We start from the raw sequence: 20,054 nt of genomic DNA, 5'->3' as shown, positions 1-20,054 counted from the left end.
GACCTCCTTGTCTTGTCCCTGATCTTAGAGGAAATGGTTTCAGTTTTTCACCATTAAGAATGATGTTTTGCTGTGGGTTTGTTGTATATGGCCTTTATTATGTCGAGGTAGGTTCCCTCTATGCCCACTTTCTGGAGAGTTTTTATCATAAATGGGTGTTGAATTTTGTCAAAAGCTTTTTCTGCATCTACTGAGATGATCATTTGGTTTTTATTCTTCAGTTTGTTAATATGGTGTATCACATTGATTGATTTGTGTATATTGAAGAATCCTTGCATCCCTGGGATAAATTCCACTTGATCATGGTGTATGATCCTTTTAATGTGTTGTTGGATTCTAGTTTGCTAGTATTTTGTTGAGGATTTTTGTGTCTATATTTATCATAACTTTGTTTAATGGTTTACAGGCTACACGTGAGTTTTCAGCATGATTCAAAATTACTTTCTTTCCAGTGGTACCTTTAGTTCATGTCTGCCTCTCTTGTCCTCAGACCCTTCCTGCTGCATTGAGAGCCTTAAAGGAAAGGCCGCAAGACAGTGTCTCAATGATGAGGTGGGTTTACATGTTCAGCAAAACTGGGCAATATTAGACCATCAACAGTTTGGTAATGAGGATGATGAACTGTACTCTACGGGTAACTTTTCATCCTTTCAGATTATCCTTCTTATTTGAGAATACTTTTTATTTTTGCAGGCAATTCTGTAATTATCAATGTAACAGGTTCTTGAGCCTTCCACACCTCATAAGATAAAGAGTCAATATCCATACCATTTCTTTTTTTTTAACTTTTTATTTTATATTGGAGTATAGTTGATTAATGAAAGAACAAATTTAAAATAGGGCCTATAAGGAGAGTAACATCTCCTTTATACAGACTGAGGAGACCAAGGCTCAGAGACAGTAAGCAGTCATAGGAAACTAATACATCCTGCACCAAGCAGTGTTCACTCCAACCATGTCACTGAGACTGCTTAAGCTGAGGTCACCAATGATCTCTGTTTGGTCCAAATGAAGCAGGCATATTTCAATTCTTTTCCCTCTTGACTTCTCTGAAGTATTTGGCACTGCGAACTTCCTTCTTAAACACTCACTCACCCATATCTTGTTTTTTCCCAGTTTTCTATTACACAGAAGATTGTTTTGTGTAGTCTCCATCATGTGCACCTCTTCCAATGCTTGCCCCGGAAATGATGGTGCCTGAACTCTGTCCTTGGGAATCTGCCCTTCTCATTCAGTCCCTAAGGACATACATTAGCTTTAACCATGGGACGACCCCCAGATCTATATTCCCCATCTAGAATTCTCTCCTAAGCTCTAGATTCATGTATCAACTTGGATATCCACGGGTACATCAGGCTCATCATCTTTTCCCCACACACTTGGTCCTCACTCAGTATTTTCTGTCTTGGTGAAGGGCCTCATCATCTACTTAGTTATTATGTCAGAAATCCAGACATCATTCTCAACTTCTCTCTCTCTCTTCCCACATCCAATCAAACATCCAGCCCTAAAAGATCTGTTTCTTTAATCTGTAGCATTTGTCTCTCCTTCTCAGTCACCCTACGTCCACCTTACTTTAAGCTCTTATTATCCCAACTTGACCTATTATTATCTGCTCCAACCCTGTCTTCCCCAAATAATCTGCCACATTGCCACTTGAGTGATCTTTCTAAAAACAATCCCAACTCAGCTATTTCTTATAAAATTCTTCAGTGGCTCCTCTCCTCTTATAACTTTCAGAATAAGTTCATGATTGGTTTCCACATACATCTGTTGCCTCAATTTCAAGCATTATCCCACAGGTATTTTTCACCTCAGCTCTACAGAATGAGTCAAAGATGCTTAAACACACCTACTATCACATCTCTTCACTAGCGCTATTCCTTCTGCTTGGGATTCTCTTCCTCATCTTGGTATATGTAACTTCTACTCAACTTTTCAAAACCTCAGTGTCAAAACATTACCTTGATCACATTGCTCTTCTTTAGCCCAGATTAAATTGTTTGTTAATAACAATTATTTTTCATTATAAAAGCAATACACACTCATTGTCAAAAACTTGGAAAACAAAAAAGCATAATTCTACTGACAAATAATAGCTATTATTATCATTTAGTGGAAGAGCTCAAAAGTTAACTGGTGGTTACAAAGGGAAACCATTGACAGCATATGAGATAGAAAAATGAAGTAGTAAACTCTGACCTTAGGGAAGATTAAGCAACAGCAAACATCAAATAAGATGGTTTAAGAGTAGGAAAGAAAGGAAGAGAGATTGGTTAGGCTACCAAGGGAGACTGACTAGTTTAGTCTTGGGGTAGAAAAGTGAAAGTGAGAGAGGAAAGAAGAGTAAAATGTGAGAGATTTGATAGAGGTACCAGGATAGAGGACATGCAAGCAAATACACTCGGTGACTACAATATGAATTCAGGAAGGTAACACTGAGAATTGTGGTGTCATAAGGAGAAATGAATAGAAATAGCAGTTAGAATAACTAGTGGATCTGGGAAGAACAATACTAGTTCATTTGAGAAGGTGGGGGCGGGACTGGAGGAATTCCGATGGTGTATTGGAGGAATTTGTGGAATCTCCCAGAATGGATATCAAGCTTGAACTAGAAAATTCAGGATTGGAGGCTGAGAGAGAAATGAAAGAAAGACCAAGAGTTATGAAAAGCCTCTGCATTTGCAAGTAGACAAGACTCATTTATTCAACCAGTTTTTAAGTGAGGACCTATTGATGGGGCCAGACATTGTCAGGGTACTGGGGTATGGTAGTGAGTCTAAATGTAGCAATTAAAAAGACAGAGAATGTCACAGTAGATCAAAAAACAGGATCCAACTATCTGTTGTCTGAAGAAACCCACTTTAAATATAAAAGCATCTATAAATTAAAAGTAAAGGGATGGAGAAAGACACAGTATGCTAACATTAATAAAAATAAAGCAGGGGTAGGTATATTAATTTCAGACAGAGCAGACTTCAGAGCAAGGGGAGTTATCAAGGGCATTTATGTAATGATAAAGGTGTCAATACTCCAAGACAACATAACAATTCTTAATGTGTATATGCCTAACAATGGAATGCCAAAATACACGAGGCAAAAACCCACAGAACTGCAAGGAAAAGTAGATGAATCCACTATTATAGTTGGAGACTTCAACACCCCTCTATCAGAAATGGATAGATCCAGCAGGTGGAAAAAATTGAAGAAGAACTAAATAAATGGAGAGATATTCCTTTTTTGTGGATAGGAAGATTCAATATTATCAAGATGTTAGCTCTTTCCAACTTGATTCCAGAAAGTTATTTTGTGGATATTAATAAACTGATTCTAAAGTTTACATAAAGAGGGAAAAGACCCAGAACAGTCAACACAATACTGAAGGAGAAGAACAGTGTCAGAGGACTAACACTACCCAACTTCAAGGCTTACGAATAAAGCCAAAGTAATCAAGATGATATGGTATTGGAAAAAGAATAGACAAATAGATCAATGGAACGGAATAGAGAGCACAGAAATCAAATGACATGAATACAATCAAATGATCTTTGGCAAAGGAGCAAAGGCAATACAATGGGAAAAAAAGATAGTCTCTTCAATGAATGGTGCTAGAACAAGTGCACATCCACATGCAAAAAAATGAATCTAGACACAGACTTACATCCTTCACAAAAACTAACTCAAAATGGATCATAGACCTAAATGTAAAAACAAAACTATAAAACTCTTAGAAGGTAACCTAGAAGAAAACCTAGGTGACCTTGGCTATGGTGATGACTTTTTAGATATAACACCAAAAGCATGATCACTGGAAGAAATTACTGATAAGCTGGACTTCATTAAAATCAAAAGCCTCAGGACTTCCCTGGTGGTCCAGTGGTTAAGACTTCGCCTTCTAATGCAGGGGGTGCGGGTTCGATCCCCATGGGTTCGGGGAGCTAAGACCTCACACGCCTCACAGCCAAAAAACCCAAACATGAAACAGAAGTAATATTGTAACAAATTCAATAAAGACTTTAAAAATGGTCCACATCAAAAAAAAAATCTTAAAAAACTAAATGAAAATGAAATAAAATAAAAAGCCTCTGGTCTGTAAAAGACACTGTCAAGAGAACAAGAAGACAAGTCACACTGGGAGAAAATATTTGCAAAACACACATCTGATAAAGGACGGTTATCCAACATATATAAATAACTCTAAACAATAAGAAAATAAGCAACCCAATCAAAAAATGGGCAAAAGACCTGAACAGACACCACATCAAAGAAGATATATAGGTGATAAATAAGCATGTGAAAAGATGCTCAACATTACATGTCATTAGGGAATTGCAAATTAAAACAACAATATGATACCCCTACACACCTATTAAAATGACCAAAATCTGGAACAATGACACTACCAAATGCTGGAGGTGATGTGGAACAACAGTAACTCTTACTCATTGCTGGTAGGAGTGCAAAATGCAGTCACTTTGGAAGACAGTTTGAGACTCTCTTACAAAAATAAACATACTCTTACCATGATACAGCAATCACACTCCTTGGTATTTACCCAAATGTATTGAAAAGTTGCGTCCATACAAAAACCTGCACATGATGTTTACAGCAGCTTTATTCATAATTGCCGAAACTTGGAAGCAACCAAGATGTCTTTCAGTAGGTGAATGAATAAATAAAATGTGGCACATCCTGACAATGGAATATTATTCAGCAGTAAAAAGAAATGAGCTAGCAAGTGATAAAAAGACATGGAGAAAATTTAGATGCATATTACTAAGTGAAAGAAGCCAATCTGAAAAGCCTACACTGTATGATTCCAACTATATGACATTTTGGAAAAGACAAAACTATGGAGGAAGTTAAAAGATCAGTGGTTACCAGGGGTTAAGAGTGGGAGGGATGAGTAGGCAGAGCACAGTGGATTTTTAGGGGAGTGAAAATACTCTGTATGATACCACAATGACAGATACATGTCATTATACTTTTGTCCAAACCCATGGAATATCCAACTCCAAGAGTGGACCCTAATGGAAACTGTGGACTTTGGGTGACTATGATGCGTCAATGTAGGTTCATCAATTGTAATAAAGGTACCACTCTGGTGGGGGAGTGTTGAAAATGGTGGAGGCTCTGCATGTGTGCGGGCAGGGGGTATATGGGAAACATCAGTACCTTCCACTCAATTTTGCTCTGAACCTAAACAATTTTAAGTCCTTTTTTAAAAAGGTGGGGAAGGGGAGAGAAGAGTTCAGGAAGAGCCTGGAAAGGTAAGCAAGGATCCTGGATGTCATCATCAATGCAATGACAAGCCATTTAGGGATTTTGGTGGGAGGAGTGAAAAACTCTGATTTAGGCTTTAAGACAACCACTTTGGCTGCTGTGTGGAGAATGAATCAAATGGGGACAGTGTTGGAAGCTGGGAGATCAGGACAGGAGGCTATTGTAGTTTAGGTCAGAGCTAATGCGGGGCTTAGACTAGGAAGGAAATCAGTGGAGATAGAAATGGTGGATTCAAAAGAGGCTTTGGAGGTAGAACTGACAGGACTTGACAATGGATTAGATGTGTGGATTGAAAGAGAAGAATCAAGAATGACTCCAGGGTTTTATGGTGAGCAACTGGGGGCCGTTTTCTAGATGAAAAGATGTAGAAAGGAGAAACTAGTCTGAGGAACAAGACCACGGTTCGTCTAAGCGTATGAAGTCAGAGATGCCTGGCAGTGTCTGACACTTAGTAGATGGTTAGGTTCATTTGCTATTGTTACTACCATTTTTGTTATGAACATAATAGGGTAGATGGAATACTAGGCATTCATTATGTTTACAATTTTTTTTTCCAGTGATCAAAGGAATGGGGTGGAATCCTAACCTTTCCCTACTATCCCCATACTGTCTCAGCAACCTGTCATATGCCCTGAATCCTCAGACCCATTACAAGCCGTGGGGGATTATACCTCAGGCACACTCACTGCGGCTCTCCAAAGTCCACTCTGAAAAGTCTACTGGAACACATTCATGCTAATTAATTAATATATGTCATTGCTCCCAAAGACCCAAAACAATGAATTAGTTTTAATAAGAAAGGTCAGAGAACCTATCAGTATTATCCTTCCAAAGCAATGATTCTCAGAGTGGGGTCCCTGGGCCAGGAACATCAGCATCTCCTGGGAACTTGTTAGAAATGCACATTTTCAGGCCCTACCCCAGACCGACTGGATCAGACACTCTAGCACTGGGGCCCAGAACACTGTGTTTTAACAAGTCCTTCATGTGATTCCGATGCACTTTCATGTTGGAGAACCACTGATCTAGAAAAACCACAAGTCATATATTGCAATCTTTTGATTCTACAGGGGCAAAATTTATACTATTTTAAATAAGTAAAACATAAGCTACAAGTGAGTAATACTCCCTAAAAAATTTTTACATTAAAATGATCAAAGACAATATTTCATCTGCGTGAACAAAAGTGCAGAAGAAAAAGATTATTGACAGTGGTCGTGGCACATCCTTGAACCAGGGGTACAGGAAGTAGGTGTGGCTTACCTGACAGATGCCGCTGATACACATGTCCAAGGAGTCAGCATTGCAACGAGTTCCATCCAAGACCTTGGGTGCCAGCTCCACTACCAAGTTCTGTCCCTGTGCGTGACACTTGAGCGCACAGGGGGCAGCAGGATCATTGTACTCTGGAAGCCACTCATAATAATGTCCCTGATACTGGACATCATTGTAGGCTGAACACTGCTGGGCTCTGAAGTCCTCCGCATCCGGAGGGCAGTCCTGGGGGCAGAGAAAAAGGGCCACATGCACATCACCCAGTGAGATGGGCCAGCAGAAGGCTGAACAAGTGTACCCGAGTCCCATGAAAGCAGACCCCAATTGCTTCTCTCCCAGAAGTCACTTCATTCCTTCACTTTTTTTTTTTTTTTTTTTCCTTCAAAACAGAATCTGTAGTGTGGAATTCTACTGGTACCTCTGTGATAAAGGAGGGGATCACCTCACTTATTCTGATTATTTTTCCACCCAGGTTGTTTTCTCCAGTTAATTAAAACTGACCATACTTAAATGCCAAATTTTGCTCTATTTTAACCATACTGAATATAAATTTTCAAATGCATTACACAACCTCCTTCTTTTTGAGACAAGGGAAAATGGAATGTTTTTGATTTTTCCAGGTGACCTAAGGTCTTCATAGGAAATATTAATTATCTTCCATGCCTTTAGGAGCCATTTCAACTAAAGGATTGTTATTAACTGGCCCCAAACTGCTGTGCTCTGTGGGGACTTGGGTTTGTTTCATTGCTTTTGTCATTGTTATTTAGTTCATCACACTTCCTCTCTTGTTGTCAGACCCCCAGCCATCCCTCTTTACTGGTAGGCAGTGCCTGCCTTCAATGGGCTCTAGAATGGAAAGAGATAATGTAGCTTTTTCAAATTCTGTCTACAACAAAAGCAAATAAATCCCAAGTTAATACCCCAAGGAGCTCTCATAATAATAGGACAAAGTGTTTGTATAAGTCTTGATGACTCAAGGGTCTTTTTATTTAATTACTAATCAATTTCATCAGATATTTACAAAGCAAGATGCTAGATGATAAAAATGTTACTTTACTCTTCAAAACTGAGCACACTGTGATGACCTAGAGGGGTGGGATAGGGGGTGGGGTGGGAGGGAGGCTTAGGAGGGAAGGGATATATGTATACATATAGCTGAGTCACTTTGTCCTACAGCAGAAACTAACACAACATTTTAAAGCAAATATACTCCAATTAAAAAAACAACAACAACAAGAGGAAGGAGTCCTTGTAATTTAGGCATAGAGAATAAAAATTGAGAAGCAACTCCAAAAAGCTGTAATGGCCATTCAGCAGTACCTAATAATGACTTCAAAGCTAGTTAAATCCAAACTAGAAAGTGATGAACAAGAAATAATGCCTACTCAATAGGGGGCTGCAAATAGACACAGGGGTAAAGTACTTTTGAAATTTTAGATATGGGAGCTTGTTATTTTTACAAGTTTCCCCAGAAGGACAAATCAACCACAAAGTACAATAATGTTAGCTTAAAATTATTAGAAGACACTTGTTTTAGATTATATTATACTAATAATTGTTTTTCATTTATTTTTCCAAATAAGCCAATTAATTCTAAAAGCTCAGCAACAAAGCAAAACAATAAGACAATTCAGCGTAAAGGTTATTTAAAATAGTCAGGGCTTCCCTGGTGGCACAGTTTAAGAATTCACCTGCCATTGCAGGAGACACAGGTTCGAGTCCTGGTCCAGGAAGATCCCACATGCCGCGGAGCAGCTAAGCTCGTGTGCCACATCTACTGAGCCTGTGCTCTAGAGCCCACAAGCCACAACTACTGAAGCCCACGAGCCTAGAGCCTGTGCTCTGCAACAAGAGAAGCCATGACAATGAGAAGCCCACGAACCACAATGAAGAGTAGCCCCCACTCGCCGCAACTAGAGAAAGCCCGCACGCAGCAATGAAGACCCAACACAGCCAAAAATAAAAACAAATAAATAAATAAATTTATTTTAAAAATAAGAAAATAAAATATTCAGTATGCAACTCTACACACAGTTCTATTAAAATTTATAGAGCATTTTTTGCTATAAACATATCAAATACATTTATAAAATACAAAGATTCACTCAATATTAAAGACATTGTTTACATTTGAGTATGCAAAAATATAGATATAAATATATATATCACCTGATGAATTTCCAGAGACTTAAGCTGAGTGAAAAATGCCAATCCCCCAAACTTACTCACATGATTACATCTATACAATGTTCTTGAAGTGATAAAATTATAGAAATGAAGAACAGATTAGTGGTTGCCAAGGACTAAGGATGGGGTGAAGCTGGAGGAAAGTGGGTGTGGCTATAAAAGGAAATGAGAGATTCTTGTGGTGATGGAGTTATTCTTTATCTTGCCTGTGTCAATATCAATATCCTGGTCCTGATACTGTACTATAGTTTTGCAAAATCTTACCATTGTGGGAAACTGGGTAAAGGAAACATGGAACATCTATGTATTATTTCTTACAACTGTATGTATATCTACAATTATCTCAAATAAAATGTTCAATTAAAAAAAAACAAAAACAAAACAAAACAAAACAAAAAAAAGTTGAGCACAAACTTCCCAATTAATGGGAATGAATTCATTGTATACAAACTTCCCAATTAAAGAAAATAGATACAGAAAGGCAATATATTATTTTTTTCTTATTGCAAAAGAAATAAATGTTCATTGTAAAAACTTTGGGAATAGTTTCTATTCAAAAAAAGAATAAATAACAAAGATTCTTATACATAAATCTTTGCACAAATTTTTGATTATTTCCCAAGGACAAATTTCTGGAAATGAAATTTCTGAGAAAAAGAGTGTGTTTCATGAGCTTTGCAAAATATTACCACATTGCCCTCCAGGAAGGTCATATTATTATCATCAGGCCATATAAGTTCCCTTTTCTCAGTACCTCCTCTCAGTTTGGATATTATAATTTTCTAAAATTTTTTCCAATCATAAGTGTTTCATAGAATTTCAACATTTTAATTTGCATTTCCTTCTTATTATTTAGGTTTAATATCTTTTCATGTATATTTGCTTTTTGTATTCATTCTTCAAAAATTTCTTGTTTTCTGTCCTTCATTTATCTATTGGAATGTTTGTGTTTTTATTATTTTTAACAGATAAAGCTATTAAATTTCATAGTGAAGTTATCAACTCTTTGTCATTTGTATTAGAAATATTTTCCCCATTTAATCTTGTTTTTGGTGCTTTGTGAAGTCAAGAAGTTTTGAATTTTTATGTAGTCAGCTCTATTCATATTTCCTTTTAAGGTTTCTTTCTTTACTAATGAGATATGCTTTTCCCTCCCTGCCCTGAAAACAGATAAATACTTAAATGTATTTTTCTAGTTCCTTCATAGTTCAGCAATTATGTTTAACTCTTTATTACATTTGGAATGTATTTTGATCTATGGGGTGAGGTAGAAATCTAACTTTATTTTTCTGCAAATAGTTATTAACAAATTATCAGCCAGAATTTTAAAATATAATTTCTTCTATTTATCCCCTTTTTACTACTTAATTTTTGTATTTTACTGTGTTTATGCTTTGGGCCTTGATAAAGTGCCTCAAATCCTTTTTGGAAGTAGGTAGGGAATAAGTAAAATATAATTAGTAGACTTTCCCCTGAAATTAGTTGTATTACTTTGCTGTGAATCATTCCAAAATCTTCTATTACATCCACATTTTTCTTTGTTTTCACAAAATTAACCCTTAACCTAGGTCACACCTATGGAAGAAAGTATCAAACTGCAGAAGATTAAAACTGGATGACATTTCTGTCTTGGAATGAGGACGTCTTCCATCTAGCCATAGAGAAGATCATCAGTGACAAAATTATATCACCTCCTCTTTCCTCAGTCAGGGTCAATTTCTTCTGTATCTGACTCTTTGAAACCCAGAGAGTATAAGAGAGCGGGGTAAAAACAACTTCCCTTGCATTAGGCTCACTTAGCACCTTAAGCACACTTGAGGAAATAAAAGTGCTAGCTCTCTGACTCTTCAATGTCTTAAACCCCTCAAACCAAAGAAGTTTCACAAAATCAACTATGGTTAATTAACAGAAGCCAGCCTAAACTGAGCCCTCGCTGAAAGGGTGGCCAGGTTTGTATGTGTGACCTAGCCTCCTTGGCCACAGCTGATTATCAGAGGCAAACAGCTGGTCCACACCAGGTCAATATTTCCCAGGAATTCAGAATTGCAACAAAAGAGCTGGAGCTGAAAACTCACATCTATCTGGGCTGGGCTAGCCATTTCTTTTATGTGATGCATGTTGAAGCAAAGTGAGCCAGTTCCCACAGCAAAGAGCAACGAATTAGACATGAAAGGTCAGATAATAAAACACGGGTTTCAGCTGAAGGAGTAAGTAACCTGGGCTTCACTTTCTGATTCCCGGGTCCAGGCCCTCAAGATGTGCTTATTCCTAAATTCCGCTAAATATCCACTCATCCATCCTGTGAATCCCATTTTGCTTGAGCTAATTTGAGTGGGTTTCTGTTCCTTACACATGATGATCCCTGATCAAGACAGCCGTATATCTAGCCCATGCTTTCTAGTTTACCAGGAAATATTACTGACATTCTCTCTTCACTATCACCCTTTGAGCGGGGTAGGTCAGGATTATCATTACCCTCGTTTGTATAAATGGAGAAAACTGTGATGCAGAAAGTCTTCAGTCGCTAGCCCAAAGGCATACAACTAGAGTATGACAGAGCCAAGACTGATTCCCAAAGAAACAAGCATTCCATTATATGATACTGCTTTCTAGTAATCTTGGGGGACATTGACTACTTACATTAAATGCTTTCATTTACATGGCATTCTTCCACTGTCAACACTAAGTCTGTCTAGTCTGGTTCAGACGGGTTGCATGCCCTGGCTCAAGACAATCTAGGGATTCCTGTGTCTAAAGTTTAGTAGACATTTAGGAAGCTTGGATACCAAACATCCATCTGCTTTCCTTTCCCTGAGAAGCATTTCTTCATATTAGTCAAGTTCAAGACAACACTTATTTATTAAATATACTTTATGGGTTTTGCCTAGGTGACATGCTGTAAGGAACACAAAAGAAGACTATAATCCATCAGTTACCTAGCGAGCTTGTTATCTTATTGGAGATGTAGCATCTATGTGCATGGAATACATTGAAACCGTGGGTTATTTATTACTGGTATTTGTAGACTTACAGTAGGACTTTGCAATGAAGGAAATAAAATTGTTATCCAAGAGTTAAATTTAAAAGTGAATAAATGGAGCTCATAAGGAAAGAGTAAATCTAATAAGGAAACAACAGATCCTAGATCAGGAAGACTTGACTCAGTCAGGAGTGGGTAGCCAGCCTGGGAGGCATAGAAAAGAAGAAGGAGGAGGAGAGGGATTAGGAGGAAGAAGAGGAGGAGAAGGGGAAGAGATAGGGGGAGGGGAAGAAGGAGAGGGAGGGGAAAAGGGAGTAAAGCACAGCAAATAACAACCAGCACCCATTCAAGGACCATTCTGAAGACAGGGGTCTCCTTTCCTCCCTAAAACCATGAGAATACATAAACCTGCATGGACAACTTAGGGAGAGAAGCCAAGACAGGAGGATTATCTAAGAAACTGAGTATTTTTATGCAAGAGAGACAGACCATTACCTAAGAGATGATTTATATAATAGGAGTGGACCAAGCTTTAATTTGGGTTAGATATTTAATTTTCCTCCTAGATAAGCAGTGAGTAGGGACTCAGGAGAAACACGATTTCTGTAGAAGCAAATTTGAACATTTTATCTTCATATTCATGTTATAGTATGAGTTAAATTTCGTGATCCTCTTATACAACAAATGCCAAATTTTCTAGCATAAAAATAAATTATTGTAGTTGGCTACTATCAGCTAGAATAAGCAAATGATGCATCATGAATAAGTAACATTTCAGAAGGGATCTGAAGGACGATGTGATGTGAATAGAACAAGATATGAGAAACAATATAAGCAAAAAAGAAACAGCAAAAATAAATTCAGTATCTATGAGGCACAGCCTTGTCCAGCCAGGGTGAAACTTGTGAGTTGAATAAGATGTAAATCTCACCATCTTTTGGAGGTCCTGAAATGCAAGTAAGGGGAATTAAAAGCAATAGGGATCCACAGAGGGGAGCAATATTAAAAAGGGACAGAATAGGTAGCATTTTAGGAGGGCCAGTATGGTAGCAGGATGGACTGGAGTTCTGCAGATAGATATGAGAGGAAGTGGCCCTAGCCCAGAGTAGAAGAAATGGCAATGGAAAAAAAAACCTCTAAGAGAAAACTGTCAGAAATCAGCCGTTCATGGGATCCAGAGTATAAAAGATCTTTCAAGGGTCACATCAAATGTCACCTCTTCTGGAAAGTTGTCAGGGAGCCCAGGGACCCCACTGTGCAGAATTAACCATGCCTCCCTCTGTGCCCATATAAAAAATGTGTTCATGCTACAAAAATACTCTTACCAAATTATGATACACTTATTTTTTAAAATATGTTCCCTTTGCTTTCTTCCAGCTTTACCTTTAATTTCATATACCCTGGTATAAAAACATACAAGTAGTGAGTGAATTCAGGCATTAGGCCTCCTTGCTGACATGCATGACCGCCCTTGGAACTTCTCCACTTGCTCTATATACCCCTGATAAGGATAATTCTTTCCTGAGGCCTCTGGGGCCCAGCCCTGGCTAGAAGAGCCCATGCTGAGTGTTGATCAGAGGGTCATGTCTGAAGATGGCGGTTACCTGGAGCCCCAGTACTGCACATAGGCATGTTCTGTTCCCCTAATCTCCCCGGCCCTTCAGCCCAAAGCCCCATCTCCCCTGACAGAATGAATGCAAGGAGAGCCGCTGAACCGATGCCTGATTTCTCAGGGAGGGAAGTGTGGTCCTCGTTTCCTGGTCATGCCTCCCACTCTGCCACATGAAGCACGGGTTCCTGCATACCACAAGTGGAATTTCTTTGTCTATGAGCTCTGAATGCACGTCCCTAACACATCCAGACTCCATAACAAAAGAACTTTCAATCGTTCCTTGAATGCCTGGAACCTGCTTTTTTCCCAGGTTCCCTGTCTTCCGCTTTTTTTTCCCTGTCTTCCGCTGACGTGGGCAGAGGTCAGAAATGTAGCTGTCAGGGTCGTCAAGCCAGATCCTCCCCGGTGTTGGGGATCCCTCCTGGGCTGCTGGAGCGGAAGGCCCAGGGGCATGGAGGACATCATTTCAGTTGCCTCTGCCTTCAGCTCCCTCCCTGCCCTCCTCTGACCTTTGTCCCTGGCCAGCTGTGAATATTCAGAAGGCCCCTCCTACTGTTCTTGGGGTTGAAGTTTCTATAATGGTATCGGAAAGTGTAATGTTCCTCCAATTACCTCTGCAATTCATGTGCTACTGGGCTGTTAGAAGTGGCCTTGCTGCTGTCTGGGTGTCATGTCATTATCTGACAAAGCTCGAGACCTCTTCACACTTCTTTCCAAGAAGCATGATGGTGTAGCAGAGTGATCAAGAGCACACACTTCCAAGGAGCCTGGAACCTGACTGCCTGGGATTAAATTCAGCTCTGTGACCCTGTGCAGGTTACCTAAATTTCCTTCTCTGTAAAAGTGGAGACAAAAATAACACCTACTTTGTAGGGATTATGAGGATTAAATTTATTTATTCATGAAAAGGCACTCAGAACAATGCCTAGCATTTAAGAAGTACTTAATAACTCTGAGCTATTATTGTTGCTATTAATATTATTACTGATCTTGGTTAGGGGTTAGAAAGCTGATACACATGTGACAGACTCCATGGTCCAGCCCGGAGGCTGAGAGCCTGAGCCTTCAAATAATCACATGGAAGAACAGAAGAATTAGCAACCTCGGGAATAGGATTGAATGTCAGGTCTCTGGTGCTCACCGGCGGTGACTTCTGCTTCTCTGTAAAGCACACTTCACACCTCCCTATGTGGCCATTGATGGTGACATCCCTTGGATGGGAATGGGAGATCTTGCACTCCCATCAGATGGGACGCTCAGGTCCCCAGAAGTATAGGTGTGAGCATCTTTGAATCACGAAGCAAGTTTCCCTCAAAAGAGTGCCTGACCTGGGAATCACTAAAGGCAGCTTCCTTCGAAAGAGTGGGTGATGAGCCCCATCCCCAGGGAAAGGGGAGCCACTGACTAGTGAACGAGCATGGCCCATCTTCAGTGAGGCCATTGGAAGGCAGGGAGAAGCAACAGCAGGGCTCACAACTCAGTTCTCTCTCCACTTGAGATAGGCTGCAGAATAGTTCCCTCTCCTGCTCTCTGGACTCCTTGGGGTGATAAGAGAGATGAAGATTTCAAGAGTCTAAATCCCTAACTAATAAAGCAGGAAGCATCTCCAGTAATTATATGTAAAAAAAGAAAAAACAAGATGTGACCATATTCATACACTGAGTTCACTGTGGTTACATCCACTTACGGCGCTTGACGCCCTTGAAACGTTTCTATGTTATATTCCACGGAATATACCCGTATAATCACTCCTGGAAAGGAACAGACTTCTTACAGATCATGGACACTGCAGCTGGGACTGCCTTTATCCACATCTGGTCTACAGTAGGGCTTGAGTATCACGGCTGCAGACACTTGGCGCGTGGAGATGGAGGGGTGCCCTGAACACTACAGATGTGAAAGACCTGCCACAGGGCTCCCTTATTTCCCTGTAAGGAATTTGTTGGAAACTCTGCACTTGCAATGGCAAGCATAGAAATTAATGTCATTTTCTTATGAAATCTCTCTACGGACTCTCTTAGGATTCCAACTCTGAGAAATAGAAAAGGGTGAAATTTACACTGCTGTCCTCCCCCACTAGCTCCCACCTCCTAAGCATCTATTTCTCACCAGCCTGGAGGTTTTAAAGGTTTCTGCAGACTCCTCTGAGGGACCATCAATTAGAGACCATGTGTACTCCCAAGACCCTCGGAGCCTCAGGGGCATGAGATCTTCACTCAAGCTCACCAAAGTTCTAACCACTGCAACTAACATGCACCAATTTTAGTAGATTACATTCTTTCTCTACATTGCATGGCACAACACTCCTAGACCCTTATATAACACTTGTGTTGAAAAGAGCTGCCTTTTTGAAACTAGCTAGAGCAGAGTCTCACACACACACACACACACACACACACAGAGAGAGAGAGAAACAGAGGGAGAGAAACCCTAGAATGAAATCTCAGAATGGAACTAGCTAGAGCAGTCTCTCTCTCTCTCTCTCTCTCACACACACACACACACACACACACACACACGAGAGAGACAGAGAGAGAGAGAGAGAGAGACAGAGAGAGAGACAGAGAGACAGAGAGAGAGAGAGAGAGAAACCCTAGGATGAAGTCTCAGAATGTAATATCTTGATCTGGACATTTAAAATGAATTCTCCTAGATAGCTTCACAGAATATTCCTTGATAGCATACTGTTGTGAAATTTATTCTGGAATGACTGCAAGGAATTTGCCAGACCAATTTGTCTGAGAAGCCGAGCTGTCCCACTGTGTTAATCAGAATAATGCACCCTCCACAAAGATGGTCACCACCTAATCCCTAGGACCTGCGAATAGGTTACCTTACATGGCAAAAGGGGCTTTGCCCAAAGCATCCTTTGACTAAGGTTAAGGACCCTGAGAGGGGGAGATTATCCTGGATTATCCAGGTGGGCGAACCTTGCTCAGCTGTGATCACAGGCAGATGTGACTACATAAAAATGGACAGAGAGATGCAGTGTTGCTGGCTTTGAAGTTGGAAAAAGGGGCCACAAGCCAAGGAATGTGGGCAGCCTCTAGAAACTGGAAAAGACAAAGAAATGGATTCTTCCCTAGAGACTCCAGAAGGAATGCAGCCCTGCCAACGCCTTAATTTTAGCCCAGTGAGACCCGTATCAGAATTCTGACCTCCAAAACTGTAAGATAATAAAAAATTTGTATTGCTGTAAGCCAAGTTTGTGGTAATGTGTTGCAGCAGCAATTAAAAAATAAAATGTACCCAGGCAAAAGGTAGTAGATGGAAACATCTTGTGTGTAAAACCCTGAGGCTGCTAATACATCAACGTGCTGGTGTAAGAATGAATGCTAGGGGACTTCCCTGGCGGTCCAGTGGTTAAGACTCCGCACTTCCAATGCTGGGGGCATGGGTTCAATCCCTGGTCGGTGAACTAAGATCCCACATGCTGTGCGGTGAGGCCAAAAATAAATAAACAAAATTAATTAATTTAATTAAAAAAAAAAAAAAGAACGAATGCTAGACTCTGCTTGTACCTAAATGCCAGCCTGTGTCTGTGCTCGGTCAACCTCTCTCCCTCCTTCATCCCCACCTGGATTCCAGCTCATTTAATTGTGCACCCACGCGCATGTGTATCTCTCGATTCCTCAAGTCCATCCTGTCACAGGACATGTGAAACCTATTTGCCTTGTCTCCCAAAATCCCTCCTAGGACATAGTGGACACAAATCTGGCTACCTCAGGGCTGGGTGATATTGGATTTTGAGTGCCCTATAAATAAGCACGATTTTTCCCACCAAAGTTTGAGAGAGAAACATTTCTGCTTCGCCACTGATTAAAATAGACTGAAAACGTGCCTTGAGCTCCACAGACAAAAGGTCCTGCTAACATTGCCTATTCTCCACTCCCCAAGTCTAGAGCTTGAGGCTGTCCAACGAGGAAAAGTTTGGGTCCATAGAACAGAAATGCTTACCCAGGACTGCTGTCTCACACTGGCCCAGGACAGAGAAGGAACAGAGATGGGCAGTCCCTCCAGTAAGTGAAACATTTAAAATAAATGACATAGCTAATTGAGAAAAATTGATTTTTTAATAAAAAACCTAAATCTCACTTAGATCTTCAGATTTTCAGAATTTCCTTTGAATTCCTGTCATCTTGATTCAGGTATACATCACAAACAACCGAAATGTTTTACGTGGAAAATAGGATTGGTGCTTTCTGACATTTTATCTTGCATTGCACGTTTGTATATTTGAATTTTAGTTTTTGTTTGTGTTGATCACTGTAGAATGAGAGCAAGGTTTACAAACCCTTCCTCAGGTGTGGTTTTCTTGAGTCACCTACAGTACTCCTTAACACATTTTGCAGGGAGCGGGACAGGTGTTTTGGAGCAGGAGAAACAGCACTAGACAAGTTCAAGTCTGTACGCTTCCTATGCGGCCTTTGGAAAATAATTTCACCTCCCTCGGCCCCAGTCCCCTCATGTGAAATAAAGAAATAACCACACCTCATATGACAACATCTCGGAGACAGTTGTGAGGGTCAGGTGAAATCCTACACATAGAGCATTTTGAACTTTGAAGGCATTTACAAGTATTATGTATTGTTTCTATGAATTCAGAAATTATTAAATGCTTACCAAATTAGATCATACATGTGAAGTGGCCTAAAAAGGTAGTATAAATGGCAGGTATGAGATATACAAAACCTGTTGTCAATTAAATGAATATTCAAATTTTCCACAATGAGTACCAAGAGGCCATTAGCTTTACGGTACATAATAACTTCAAACATGAACATATTTTATGGGATTATATATTTTTATTACATACAGAACTTACATGATTGCTGCATGTCTTGTATCGAATATTCTGCCCTTCACAATTCCTGAGGAAAAAAAAGAAAATAAGGATTTCATGGAAGTTGCAAGCAGGAAAAAAAAAAACAAGTGAAAACGAGGCACACGTAAAACTTTTATTAGTGCCCATTACCTCAAAGATTCAAAGTTTAGATTCTAAGAAATAACTTTCAAGGATCAGGAGGCCAGAAAGTCTCATGGAAGTGTCACATTAAATACAGTGAATTCTTTAGTTGAATTAATGCAATAATATTACTTAAGCACAGTTTTTACCCCAGGGTCTATATAACCACTGAAATTAATGTATACTGTGTGTATGTGTAATGTGTGCATATATGTTTTCTTTTTCTATGAAAAAGAAGGTAAAGCTACAGGCAGAAGTATTTGTGTAGCACGTCCCTGTAGGGGAATTTCTCTTCCTCCCTCACTGAGGTCACCAAGTTAGCTGGGCCCTCTATAACCTCCCTCTCTAATCAGTACAATGGTCTCTGTCAGAAATTTGCCTGAGGCAATGCTTATATTTTACTTCAGCCACCAGCCTTATTAAACAAATGTTACAAAATAGTGTTGGGGTGGATTTCTTAGGACACCGATCCTCTAGGATCTGAAGTCATATACGCATGTATGTATATGCTTGAGAATCCTCCAGGGATGACCACACACTATCCTTCCCTCCAACCTCTTGCTTTGGGACCCAGCCACTCATCTTCCAGGCAAGCTTTCCTTTTGGATGTTTGGAATTCCATCTGGCAGGTCCTTTCCTCAGTGCAGTGCTTGCTGCTCTGTATTTTACATTAACTCCTTAAAGATAATTCATCTGTGAATGGGATCTTTCCCAGTTTTTCCATGGAGTTATGTTTTTACCCTTTATGTGTCCCTGGTCAATTCAATGGCAAATTTGGAGCAAGAAAAGCTAAACACAGGCTTAACTCGCCATCTTGAATTAAAAGTCAAGTGTTAATTTGTTTTAGAATAGTTAGTCCTGGAAGAAGAGAACTTTTTTTTTTTGGCTGTGTTGGGTCTTCATTGCTGCTTGCGGGCTTTCTCTAGTTGTGGCGAGTGGGGGCTACTCTTTGTTGAGGTGCACGGCCTTCTCATTGCGTTGGCTTCTCTCGTTGCAGAGCATGGGCTCTAGGCGCGAAGGCTTCAGCAGTTGTGGTGCTCGGGCTCAGTAGTTGTGGCTCGCGGGCTCTAGAGCGCAGGCTCAGTAGTTGTGGCGCACGGGCTTAGTTGCTCCGCAGCATGTGAGATCTTCCCAGACCAGGGCTCAAACCTGTGTCCCCTGCATTGGCAGGCGGATTCTTAACCACTGCGCCACCAGGGAAGTCCCTGGAAGAAAAGAACTTTTAAAAAGTGGATCCAAAGAGATCCTTTTTTGCTGGTGTGATTTAAATATGAGCCTATATGAAATGGCTGAACAAGTTTATTTCAGCAGTATATAACTCACTGCACATACCTTCTGACGATTCTATTTTTTATCAATTACAAAAAGAGTAAGTGAAGACAACTAATGTGCCAAGAAGTATAAAGGAGGAAAACCAAGCATTAAAAATCCCATCATTGGGACTTCCCTGGTGGTCCAGTGGTTAAGAATCCGTCTTGCAATGCAAAGGACACCAGTTTGATCCCTGGTCGGGGACCTGAGACCCCACATGCCTCTGGTCAACTAAGCCCGAGTGCCGCAACTACTGAGCCTGCTTGCTCTGGAGCCCATGCGACCGTGGCAACTAATGAGCCTGCACGCCACAACTAGAGAGAAGGCCACGCACCACCACAAAGAGCCCATAAGCCGCAACAAAAGATGCCGCATGCCACAACTAAGACCCAACGCAGCCAATCAATCAATAAATAAATATTTTAAAAATCCCATCCTCA

At 40.1% G+C, this 20,054-nt stretch overlaps 1 protein-coding gene across 4 annotated transcripts in view; it reads right to left on the bottom strand.

Moving 5' to 3' along the window:
• Positions 1-20,054, bottom strand: part of LOC309626986 (endophilin-A3) — a 651,420-nt gene that overhangs the window by 213,757 nt on the left and 417,609 nt on the right. For all 4 annotated transcript variants that reach the window (XM_082388458.1, XM_082388455.1, XM_082388460.1 and 1 more), the window contains 2 exons: positions 18,163-18,208; positions 6,547-6,783 (listed from right to left, as the gene is read on the bottom strand). In XM_082388458.1, the coding sequence (XP_082244584.1) occupies positions 6,547-6,783; positions 18,163-18,208 (283 nt within the window). The remainder of the gene's footprint in view (positions 1-6,546; positions 6,784-18,162; positions 18,209-20,054) is intronic.

This window comes from Balaenoptera borealis (genome assembly GCF_965194805.1).
Source record: "Balaenoptera borealis genome assembly, chromosome: 3".
Classification (NCBI taxonomy): Eukaryota; Metazoa; Chordata; class Mammalia; order Artiodactyla; family Balaenopteridae; genus Balaenoptera; species Balaenoptera borealis.
Note: the sequence above shows the minus strand (reverse complement) of the source record. Positions and strands in the feature narration are given on the sequence as shown.